At 34.8% G+C, this 13,319-nt stretch overlaps 1 protein-coding gene and 1 long non-coding RNA gene across 5 annotated transcripts in view; one reads left to right on the top strand and one right to left on the bottom strand.

The window, feature by feature from the left end:
* Positions 1-3,056: 3,056 nt before the first annotated feature.
* LOC125648049 (adenosine deaminase domain-containing protein 1-like) overlaps positions 3,057-13,319 on the bottom strand; it is a 37,368-nt gene continuing 27,105 nt past the window's right edge. For all 4 annotated transcript variants that reach the window (XM_048874951.2, XM_056156201.1, XM_048874958.2 and 1 more), the window contains 5 exons: positions 10,746-10,913; positions 7,761-7,870; positions 6,798-6,977; positions 6,425-6,653; positions 3,057-5,836 (listed from right to left, as the gene is read on the bottom strand). In XM_048874951.2, coding sequence (XP_048730908.1) covers positions 5,584-5,836; positions 6,425-6,653; positions 6,798-6,977; positions 7,761-7,870; positions 10,746-10,913 — 940 coding nt within the window. In that variant the 3' untranslated portion in view covers positions 3,057-5,583. The remainder of the gene's footprint in view (positions 5,837-6,424; positions 6,654-6,797; positions 6,978-7,760; positions 7,871-10,745; positions 10,914-13,319) is intronic.
* On the top strand, positions 6,919-8,057 carry LOC130052118 (uncharacterized). The gene is made up of 2 exons (XR_008800488.1): positions 6,919-7,054; positions 7,721-8,057. It is a non-coding gene; the product is annotated as an uncharacterized LOC130052118 (long non-coding RNA).

The following is a 13,319-nucleotide window of genomic DNA, read 5'->3' as shown; positions in this document are numbered from 1 at the left end:
ATATTTTCTTATTCATACATTTATTAACAAAGTAATCGATTTAATCAATAATCTAGTAATGTACATCAATCTACCATATATTTAGAATGTTGTTAAATGCCATGTCTAATACTGAATATATCCTAGTATTCTAATATTCTTAATGTTTTAAATTACATGTAATAATCATGTATATCATGAAATGCTTTGTATTTATGTTATTACCATGTAAATAGGGAGAGGGCGGTCCAAGTTTTTACAACTTGTGCCCGATCCCTCTGTAATTATATTACAATAAAACACGTTCTTGAAAACCAAATCATACCCGCATGTAATTTAAAAAAAAATAATTTAAAAATGCATAAATATTTTAGAGTTACATTCTTCCATCCCGTGGGGATCCGGGTTAGAATAGGTCCTCAGTGTCCCTTGCTTGTCGTAAGAGGCGACTAAATGGGGCGGTCCTTCGGATGAGACCGCAAAAACCGAGGCTCCGTGTCACAGCAGGTGTGGCACGGTAAAGATCCCTTCCTGCTCAAAGGCCATAAGCAACGAGCATAGGTCTAAATTTTATAGCCCTTCACCGGCAATGGTGACGTCTCCATATGAGTGAAAAATTCTCGGGACGTTAAACAATATACAATCAACAATACATTCTCCTAGCCGTAAAAATAGTCGCACTATATTTATCAAGATTCATACGCACATTGTTCACATTCATGGGGAAATAACTATCATTTCAATTGGTAAAGATATCGAAGGCAAAAACAATGGAAATGTAAATATTATTGAATAACAAGAATAACTTAAATGAGTCAGCATGTTTTATCAATATTTCATCAATACCGTATAATTTGTCCAAACCGTTATATTTAATGTGTAACTGTTATTAAAATATAGTAACATAAGGTGAATAGTAATAGGTTTACAAAAAATAATTTGATGCGATATTTGAAAGCAATACACAAAACTCCATTATTAAAGATATGTGTCATAGATACAAATCCTCTCGTAGATTCCGATAGGTATGGTTGAGAAAAAAATGTGATCTTGTATACAAAACGAAAAACAAAAACAACTGAAAAAGTGCAATGAAATTAAGATTATGGAATGCAATTTTAAGTGCTATGACACATTTTTAAAGTTCTAGTTACCCACTCAAATTATCAGAACAAGCCCAGCTTCCCAGTATTTCAATTTATATACACATGTAGCGTGCACTAAAATAAATATATTAAATAAATATGTCCTTTCCTTGAAATCCGGAAAGTTCGCTCTATGATATAGAGAGAAAAAATCTTTTGAGTTGATATTTTTTAAATCGATTCTATTTTTCCGGTATGGTCGAAAAGGGAAAATAAATATAATCTTTTACGCTCATACAGGAAACGCTAGTATCACTTACGAGACACTCTATAGTATCACTCTCTACTCACTCATGGGAGTATCACTTGTGAGATGCACTTTATACTCACTGATGGGTGCTGGGATGCACGGATATAATGGAAATTCAACCGTCAGCATCAAAATGTGGAACATTTTTGTGAAACCTAGAATGCTACAAGTCTAAACCTTAAAGGCAACTCCACAGTGAACCACTGACAAATGCGAGTTTATCATAATTATATTCCTACAAAGACTGAAGTGGATAAAAGAATTCTCACTCATATGGCAAATATCCCTCCATTTACAAACTTCTCGAAATAGAAACTAACAAGAGGCCCACAGCCCTTATTGGTTACCTTAAAAGTATCACTAGCCCCAAGGGTTGTGAAATCTAGCAAAAAATTCTTGTTCTGAATATCTAAGCTAAATTGATAATATTCAGCAACAGTATAAAACAAGCATCTTCACAAGTCAAGGGTTATTGATTCGTTACCTCACACTAACCCTTGACATCAGTGACGTCAGACCATCAAAGAGTTGGGCTTGTTCTGATTGTTTCCACAAAAGAGTGGGAACCAATGAGAATTTGGTTCTATTTATAACAACGCGAAGCGAGAGATTCAAATAAAAACACGGGTATTGATAACTACAGTTATGGCTATTTCAATAATCTTAATTTCATTGCTATTTCAATCGTTTAAGTAAGGCCAAGTAAAATTAATTAGTAGATTATCATTCAAACTTCACATGAAAAATGGGGCGGGTGGGAGGATTTTATTTTTTATTTTTCGCCATGGTATTCTTGACCTCGAAAATGCCTTCTCTCATTGAAAAAAGGCTTTATAAATCATAATTACATGTGTATTTGGGTTTCTAAAAGGCAAAGTGAAACAAAGTACGTTTACGATACCGGACCGGACATAAAAATATCCGGAAATTCTAATTTTGAAAAATAAAAAAAATCGGGGCGGGGCGATTTTCGAGGGGCGGGCGGGAATGATAATCTACTAATTAATTTTACTTGGCCTAATATTGTCTTAAGTAAAAAGGTTTCCAAACTTAATCTACTATCAATAAACATAATTAGTACTGTAAATATTACAATTGCGTGTATTTATCAATACAGCGGTACGAGATCACGTCATTTGTATCCATGTACACCATAACAACATGCACTGATTCATTTGATTGTGGATTGCTAATGGTCTACTGAGCCCAACTTTTATATAGCAACTGATGTCAAGGGTTAGTGCGAGGTAACGAATCAATAACCCCCTTGACTTGTGAAGATGTAAAATGGTGGGATCAGGTGCCAAGAAGGAGTAAGCATCCCCTGTCAACCAGTCACACCTGCTGTGAGCCCTGTATCTTGATCAGGTAAACAGAGTAATCCATAGTCAAAATCATGTGCCAAGAACGGCCCAACAATCAGAATGAAACATGTCAAACAGCATTTGACCCAAAGATAAGTTGTATTGGCAAACTAGATCATCATAATGACCATATAATTTGCAAAATGCTGACTTTAGACAAGACTGTTGAAACCCCTGTAACATCAACTTGTTTGTCAGTAGCGTGTCTTGATATAATACGCAGAACAAGGTCTTGCATAAAAAAAACCCACCCTGCACAAATCTAGACGTTTTAGCACATTTAAATGGTTCAATACTGAGCACTGAAAATGAGAACACAGAGAAAGTAAAGAATGTTTATTGTGACATCATCACTAGATTCCATTAACTTGTTCAAATGAAGAGCAATCTCAGCAGTAAATGTCCAATTAATAGAGGGCGAAGCCCTCTCACGGCCCGAAGGGCCGTGAGAGCGGAGCTCTCCCTATAGGTAACACGTTTATAGCGAGCGCAGCGACGTAGCCTGGTAGTTGTGACGTGACTGTTTACATTTCTTTAGACAATATTTTAAAAAGAAAAAGAAAGGGGGAAGAATATGATTTTCATCCTTTCCTTTCAAATAAGAAAGGTTTGTAATACTTCAAAGATTTTTTATTATTATTTTTACGAATCGAACCATCCGCCATTTTGTACGAGGGACTTCTGGGATTGGCGTCAAAAAAAAAAAATTCTTGTTAGAGGTTGAGATTTAGCTCGGATTATTTCCCGCGCTCTAGTCATTAGAGCTCGCAGTACGAGCCAGCGCTCCGCGCTGGCTCGCTGCGCTCACTATAATCACTCCTTGATTAACGTAAATTGTACAACGTTTCCCATGTTTGTGTATTTGCTAAACACTGATGCTGAATATGACGTCACAATGCACTGTTTACATCAGTTGCATAGCGTGTCCCGCGTTCAGCAAATAGGCGGATAAAAAATGTCTAAAGTTAGAATACTTTGATTGAGCTCTGTCCTCACACGTTAGGTGCTAATATTTTGGGATATTTTTTGTCCTGTTATGGGCCTAGATACTAATGCCAATAGTTTTTGCTTCACCCTCAAATACGGTCACGCCGGAAGACACATTATCATGTTTCAAATCTTCAATGAAATTATCGAATATAAAAGGACTAGTAAGTCTCCATTTCTTGCAAGACTAACACCATTAACAAAAAGACATGTCAGTGTAACACAAACGTCCCCACTGACTATTTAAAATCCAAGGCTGTGAAAATAACATTGGGTGCAAATGAAACAAAAATAGAATATCATGTGATGCTTTTGTTTTCTTGAATCAGTTGTGAAGAGAATTATATCAGATTCTAAGAACATGGAAGAGCAAGGTATCATTGAGACACTATTTAGATAACTAACAGACATTAAAGATTGAGAATAATGCATGAATTTTAATATAACAAAGATCAAGGTGACAATAAAATGACATGATATCTGCTGATCTAAAAGAACATGAAATTTTTTCCCCAGAAAATGGTTAATAATTATAAATTTTCAAAGTCTAAGGGCAATAACATTGGTGAAAATAGATGAATTGACATGAAATCAAACTCGAGCTGTGAGTTATCAATATAAAAATGCATGCTAAATATTAGCTCATTATCTGCAAGAAATAAATTAAAAACACACAAACAAACCAAAAAAAACCCCAAACAACAACCCCCCAAAAAACAAGAGGCTTACAGGCCTTATCGGTCATCTGAGTAAATATGCAATTAGATTTTATACAGTATCAGCAAACTTACACTTAAACACTATATACTAAGTTTGGCCCCCAGGGTATCATGAAATTTACAATTTTGGTAGAGGCCTTCTTGCTCTACATCATTATGCATTTAGTTTTTCTTCAACATGTTCGGTTCTAGAAAAGAAGATTTTTGAAAATTGGTCAATTTTTGACAGTTTTTGCCCCGCCCCTAAGACCCCTGGAGTGCAGGATTCCTGAAATTAACAATTTATGTTCCCCATGTTCCAAAGATGCTTCATACCAAATTTGAAAAGAATTGAAATGACAGTTATCAAGAAGTTAAAAAATTTCTATTGTTCACACATTTGATAACTGACCATTTTGGCCCCACCCTGATACCAAAACACCTACCCCTGGGATCATCAAATTTACAGTTTTGGTAAAGGGCTACCTGCTCTTTCTAAATATCCATTTAGTTTCAATTTTAGTATCAATACCACTAAAGAAGATGTTATTTGTTTTACACATAAACACTATATACTAAGTTTGGCTCTGCCCTGGGGTCAGAACCTCTACTCTAGGGATCATGAAATTTACAATTTTGGTAGAAACCTTACTGCTCTACATCACTATGCATTTAGTTTTTCCGACATGTGTGCAGTTCTAAAGAAGAAAATCTTTGAAAATTGGTCAATTTTGGACATTTAATGCCTCACCCCTAGGAGTGCAGGAGTCCTGAAATTTATAATCTATGTCCCCTTTCCTCCAAAGATGCTTCATACCAAATTTGAAAAGAATTGAAATAGTAGTTATCAAGAAGAAGTTAAAAATGTTCAATTGTTAACGCACGACGACAAACAATTGCCAAGTAAACTCAGGTGGCCTAAAAGAGTCCGAAAACTATAACAGAATGACAGACGATAAGGGGTAAGTAACACTATATGTCCCAACCATTTCATGGCGGGGGCATAAAAATAATGTTGATTTGGTGATAGAGATATACTCTCAGATTTACATACAGCTTTCAAGTTCGTAATAATCATCACTATCCTCTGTGGTTCACTATCACTACATTTGATGGAATGGCACAGCATGGATTAACACATTCTCCTCCGTAAAAGTGTCTCAACTCTGAAATAAATTCACTTCTGGTGGCAGTGTCACCCAGTCTCCGATCCCTATCTGAGCACAGTGACGTCTAAAGGCATGTTTTGCGGTCTGAAACACATGACTAGATTGTTTCGCATCTGCATATGATGCGAAGTTTAACAACTGATATTGTTTTGTCACTTTTGCCAAGTCCTTAAATCGATGCAAAAATCCTGCCTTACATAAGCGGCTTGGGCAGTCTTTTGATGGGAGAGATTTGTGTGGTGATCTAAAAAATATTTCATACATACGCTTACAGCTACATGTGATATTACATTAAAAAAAACTTCATTGTTTTAAAATATTTGCTTGGTCTTTGTTGAAATATATGTACGAATTACAGGATGATATACTTTTGCCTTTCATTTCATTATATGAACAATCAAACGATTTTAAATTATATCTGCCAAGGTAAGGATCTAGAGACCTTTTCCAGTGTTAATTGATTTATATAGAAAATAAAACAGTTTCGGAGCATTCAAACCAAAATTACATTAAGAATAATTCAAATACCTACCTGTACAGTATATGCAATTGGTGATTTTTAAAAATAAAAAGACAATATCATTTAATACTTCAAAATTTTATCACCCCCCCCCTCTCAAAACTGTAGGGAATCTAAACCCAACAAATCACAATGGACAGTCTTATAGTTGATTACTTTTCTTCAAAATCAAACTTTGAAATACTGCATTTGATATTGAAATAATATGTGTAATTATAATCATTGACAGAATGTATGCCTGGAGTTATAAGATCCTTCATTACTAGATCCTCACCTCGAGAAACAGACTGATTTGGTATAGATTCTACTTACATATCAGCTGCTCTTCCAGAGTTTCCGTTTATTATCTCCACTTTGTCATCGCCTTCTGACCAGTTTGCACTATTTGTAGTGGCGTCTGTCCCATTAAATGGATTGACTAAGTTTGGATGAGACAGAACAGGGTGGTTGATTTCGTATTTGGGAGGCAGGGATTCCTGTAGAACATCATACACTCGGCAGCACACTGCCCGGCAGAAATGTCCATGGTCATAGTTTTCACCTACATATTTTGAAAACAAATCATTTATTTTACACACAGAGAGAGAGACGCACACACACACATATTAAATTCTCCCAGAAGATAAACATAAAGAGGATATTTTTTAAACTCTTATTTTTCAAATGATGTGCAATGCAAACTTACCAACTATGATGGAGGAGAGGTAGACTGGAGCTGTGAAATGACTGAGGAGCGCCCCCTGCAGGCCACAAACATTCCACTGTAACAGTTTGTCACTACAGGACATCACCAGGAGGTCTTCACCATTCTCAATCTCCTCAAAGTTCTGAGCCTTCTGATGCTCCTCTACGGGCTCGACCATCCCTACAACATCAACAAAATGGATGACCTAATGTAATGGAATATTGAGCCACTAAGGCATCTTTACAGATGTATCTTATGTAAGTCATATTTCTCACAGTTAAGTGACTGAGCATACAAAGTAACAATGCTTCAGTCGGAATGAAAATTGCTATATGAAAAGCAATGTCATCACACAGGACCATTTCACATTCATCTTGGGACACTGCAGGGATACTTGATGAGAACTGCATCATATTCACCTGTCATTCAGTAATAGTTTAAACAAAGATGGCTTATAATTGTAAAATAAAGCAAACCTGCAACTTCATATGTTGCCCTTTCTCATTGGCTCAAAGTCAAACATCTTGAAACCTGATGACTAACAGATGACACTTACTGGTAGACAACCACGAGGCATGTGACGTTTGATAAGTTGCATCATTAATTAACAGCAGTAAGCAAGGTAAGACACAATTTTTAACAAGGTAACACCTCATCTTACAAAGTCCAAGGTCAAAACGACAAAATTCATAAAACAAGTGCAGCGATTGCAGGCTACTTAAAGTTTCTTACACATGAACTTCACAAGCAGTGTGTAACAAACCACTGACAATCTCAAGGTTGATATTGCTAATTTATCTGCACCTCCATCATAAATACCCAAGAACCATATCAAAATGACCCACCATGCTTCTTAATCAATATAGTATTTTCTTCATGAACAAATTTTTAAAAATCCCTTTAATATTTTTATTTCTCTGCAGTAAGCTGAAATTCCTTTTTCATCAACACAAACCAACCTACCATCTTCATCTTTTACACAGAACCATCCTGGAAGGTCATCACTGAAGGCTGGCATGTGTGCACCCTTGGTAACTAGGCCATCTGTTGTGGGTGTTAAAGGTCGATTTGGCCTGTAGTCAACAATGCAAACAATAATATTATCCTCAAATGTAACTCAAGCAAAATATATGAAAAGTTTGGTTTGACAAACTTTTTGCATCTTGATTATGCAGAATGTGAAAAAATGTCTTTAAAGATGTAGATCCTGCAGGACCTAAATATTGGAATTAATTTCCTTTTAAGCCTTCTGATAAGAAAGAATTTTTGAGCTTTATTTCCAATGCTATCCATGCATGTGATGGTACATAGTGTTATTCGACACTGTCACCTGTGACAATATGTACATACCCTCATGGTACACATTGACGTGCCAATCTTTATTCCCCAATCTAATATGGTACATATTGTTGTTGGTGACAATATGTACATGATGACATTATTATACCTCAGTATGAAAATTCCATGCAACGTGTAATCTGATTGGTCTAAATGGTCACGTGCCAGGGATGACAAAACTTCATATCTCCCTATCATATTTACCCCTTGGGCAGCCTCGTGCAATTTTCATAAATTTAACGCCAAGGTAGACAAAGTGTATTGTGACGTCACAATAAGTCATTCTACTTTCATAGTTCGTAAGGCAGAAAATATGCGGGTCTCTGATACACAGTTGAATCGCATGGTTTTAGTTGATACAAAAGCAAGCAAGTAAATTAGCATTTAAGGAGAATGGAAATACAAAAACTGGTTATCATATCACTGTATTTCGTTGTTTGTACCCTCTACCGTAATACGTTGACGGCGCAGTGTTACCGTTAGGACGATCTCAGTTACATACAATGTATAGATGAGTGGACTCCAATTTCACATTCACTTTTGTAGTCTTTTTGTTTCGGTATAACAAACAATTTATTGCATGAATGTTCGGGAGATATGAAGATTTATTCATCCAAGAAAAATCATATTGCCCGAGGGCAACGATTATAAGAGATAAAAATATGAAAGTCCTACCTATAAAAATAGTTCATGATACTTTATAGGATGTTTTATCAAAAGTATGTCAAATTCCAAGTTCAAGGTCACAAGGTAAAAAAAATCATGTTATGAAATGAAAGGTCTTGCCGTAAGAAATATAATTTGCAAGATATGAAAGATTTAATTTAAATAGTTCAGGACATATTGAATAGGTAACATTTTTATTAAAGTATGTCAAACTTCCAGGTCAAGGCCAAAAGATCACACACCACTACATCACATGGAAGGTATTACCATAAAGTACATACAAACAAAATACGAAAGCCCTAGCTTAAATAGTTCAAGAGATATTTTTAAAGACTTTTCCTACATATATCAGCACATAAAACTTTGATCCCAAGGGACCATGATTTGAACAAAATTGAATCTATACTCTTATGTCAGGAAGCTTTCATGTAAATTTCCACTTTTCTGGTCCAGTGGTTCCTGAGAAGAAGATTTTTGATCCCCGATTATGATGGGGCACGCTATCTTTGTGGGCCATGATTTAAAAAAAAAATGAATCTGCACTATTTCAGGAAGCTTTCATATAATTTCCACTTTTCTGACCCAGTGGTTCTTGAGAAGATTTTTAAATGACTCCGTCCTATTTTTGCATTTTCATGATTATCTCACCTTTGAAGGGGACCTGGCCCTTCATTTGTTGCTTTTCTTCATCAAGAACTTATAACAATATGTTTTCATATCAATTTTCACAAGGGAAATCATATATAAATAAATAAGTGCTACTCTAAATATAGAATATAATGCAGTTGTCAAACATTAAACCTTTCCATCATGTGATTGGAATGTTAAGAGGTTTCAATAACCGGAAGGAAGAAATCAAGACAGGAAATGGTACCATTGTATTGACTCTTGATATCAACATTTTAATCAAGTTTTCAATAGTCCGATGCATTCACATACCTGATACATGACACCAAAATCCCATGTCTAGGCAACATAATTCAATTCTTAAAAAATAATTCATCTGTATATGCAATGAGCAGAATTCTGCAAAGGTATTGCACATGAATAAAATGATAAATGTTTTCAAACTTTTTATGTAAACTAATAAACAAAACATTTATTTTCTTTAGTCTTTCTGTTGTTACTTTTGGTGATTCTATACAATGCAATTTGACAGACAGGCATCTTGTTATAGTTAGGAGTAAACATTTCTTTCCTGTATACATATATTCTCATGTAAAACTTTGCCCCCTCTCTATGGCTCTAACTTGACCTCCAGTAAGGAAACAATGTCAATATTTATTACATATATGTAATAACATTTCCATATTAGTTTGTGAAACCATAGACAATTAGATTTTTGATCATGACTTTTCTTTCAAAATATTCCTACATACATATAAAACACTTAAATCCTGCCTCAAGAGGACAGTGTATATAATTTCATAAATTTTAAATTACACATGTATACTGAAATTATTGTACATGCTTTATCATTTTTGTCCAACAGAAGAATTTTAAATTAACATGTACACAATTTTCTCCCCAACAAAGGATGAATAGTCACATAGCAATGGAACACATGCTCCAATTTTTATGTTTCATTTTTTTAATAAAGAAACTATGGTATTCTATGAATAAAATGGGGGGGGGGGGGGGGGGGGGGGGGACGACTCTCTATCAAATATGCATGCAAATAACTATGGTTGTAAAGATATTAATAAAAACAATTTCAAAATTTAAACACTTTCTTTTTGAAATGAGCTGAGTGCTGACCACATGACTGTCTAATTAGCATATCACATACTATTTTCCCATCAATTCTTAGATGTGTGCATATCTAAATACCCTTTTCATCAAAATTTGTTTGCAAAGGATATAGCTATGCCTTTAGTTAATTTACTAGATGTGAGCCACACCATACTATGTCTACAGATATTTATATCCAATAGAAATCCTTACATTTCCTCTACATAATAGGCGTAGTCCCCACACGTTGGATGACTCATGAACAGGTGGATTGAGATATGGTCCTTCAGTTTCAAGAAGATGGATTTCTCTGATTCCTGTTCAAATATGGATACTACTTTACTGCCTTCATAGTAACTCTTTGCCTCCTTGTACAAATACCTACAAAATTGAAATATAAATTGATGTGGCCACTCCAGAAAGCACACTATGAAAAACAAAAGCCGACAGCTGAACAATATTCAAGTTATAGTGCCATACAATTCCAAACTTTAACTTGTAACCTTGACCTTTTACTTCGAAACATCAAAACTTCATGATCTTAAATTTCTGATTCTAAATCATTGATGTCTTTCATTTATCAAATTAATTACTAAAGTCCTTTGGATAAATCATCTTTACGATATTGGATCACAGAGTGCTGACTGACATATGACACAGAGAATATCTTCAACACAGGGTCTCAATAATCACATTTGCCACTTTCCATTCCAACTTTAACTGACATTGACTATTTTTGCCATGAAATGACTACATGTACATTTTCTTGAACAAATATTACAATCAGAAATGAACAAATACAACAAGTTCATAGTTTATGTGTCTTTACATTTTGATGTTACAATGAAAAAATAAATATTTTGCTTTAAAATCTATTCTTTTAATAGCCAGATCAGGAAACTTAATAAGTAGATAGATATCCAGAGCATCAGTGTTTCATTTTGAACTTGTCATCTTAAACATGAGGTTTTCCCAACAAAATTTCCTTAAACAATACAATAAAACTTTCACCTGTCATTGTTCAAAGTCCTTAAAACTATTATATATAACATAAATCATTAATCTCCTTATTTTTCACATACACATCTAAGTTCCTTGTAGTCTTTTACATGCACATTAAGTTGATAGGCATCTTGACCTAGAAATGAATTTTTACTATTTAAATCCTAGGTCAAATACACCTGCATTAGAATTATGCTGCACATATCCTAATATTCTTATCAACAATACATGGAGTTATACATGCATGTTGACCTAATCTTTATATATCACTGTAAATCTTTCCAGAAGCATTATAGTAGGATGCTACGAAACACTGACTGTAGTCAAACTGACTCGACTTTCAGAAATCTCCATTCCTAATGAGAAAACTGACTTGACTTTCAGAAATCTCCATTCCTAACGAGAAAACTGACTTGACTTTCAGAAATCTCTATTCCTAATGAGAAAACTGATTCAATTAGGAAGGGCCCCACCAAAAACTGACTTAACAAGTACTAGTCCCAATGACAGAGTTCATTAATGTTTGAAATGACAGAGGAAGGATTATGTTCTCTTCATAAATCTGCACATTTATGTTCAATTATATTTATATAAAATAAGAAAGTTTTAAGAGTTGTAAATTAGTAGGAAGGTTTCATCATCTACTATAACCTTCACTTTTGACCAAGAGGTCTACAGGCCTTATTGGTCCACTGAGTATTAATTAAAAGTAACACTCGTAAGTCCTAAAGGCTATGAAATCTGCCCTGCATATCTAAGCTAAATTCCAACATTCTGCAGAAGTATAAAACAGGATGTGTTCATAAAACACAAATGCTCCTGAAAGTGGCCATACTGATGAAAGACTTTTCATAATATATGTTATATCAACACTAAATGACTATTTATGGACCCACCCTTAAGTCAGAACCATGGAGTTGCTATATTCACAATTTTTCCTCTCTGCTTTTCCTAAATATGCATTTAGTTCCAATATAATTTCAAGACAAGAGGCCAATGGGCCACATCGCTCACCTGAGTCACCTTGGCCCTGCCATTGTTCAGCTGTTGCGAGTTTGTTTTTATCAATCCCATGAAAGATTTTGACCCCATATTGTGGCACCAAATTAGCCCCCAGAGGATCACAACATAAATGAAAATGAATTCACAAAACATAAAGATGCCTCAACACCAATATGACTATTATTATCTTGCTGTTCTGGATAAGACCAAAGTCACAAGGTCATTGATCAAGGTATGGTATGATATTGCCATAAGAAATCTATATACAGAATATAAGAGTTCTATCTTAAATAGTTCAGGAGATATTGAATAGGTAAGATTTTTATTGAAAGTAGGTCAAACTTCCAGGTCAAAGTCACAAGGTCAAGCTTCACAAAATGATAAGGTCTTGCCATAAAGAACCTATCTACAAAATATGAAAGCCCTATCTTAAATATTTCAGAAGATATTGAATAGGTCAGGAATTCTTTTTAAAAGTAGGTCAGACTATATACTCGAATGTAAATCTTTGATCCCCTATTGTGACCCCACCGTACCCCCAGAGGCTATGATTTGAAGAAACTTGAATCTGCACTATGTTAGGAAGCTTTCCTGTAAATGTAAACTTTTCTGGCCCAGTGGTTCTTGAGAAGAAGATTTTAAAGATTTTTCCTATACAGTGTTACCTCGTTATATCGCCAGCTTTTGTCCCAGTCTATTTTGGCATTACATCCGAAGGTGGCATTATAAAGAGTTTGGTCAATTTAGTTCATTGATTTGGAAAAAAAATGGGGTTGATCAATC

Source organism: Ostrea edulis, chromosome 1 (genome assembly GCF_947568905.1).
Source record: "Ostrea edulis chromosome 1, xbOstEdul1.1, whole genome shotgun sequence".
In the NCBI taxonomy this organism is placed as follows: Eukaryota; Metazoa; Mollusca; class Bivalvia; order Ostreida; family Ostreidae; genus Ostrea; species Ostrea edulis.
This window is presented reverse-complemented; position numbering and strand designations above follow the sequence as displayed.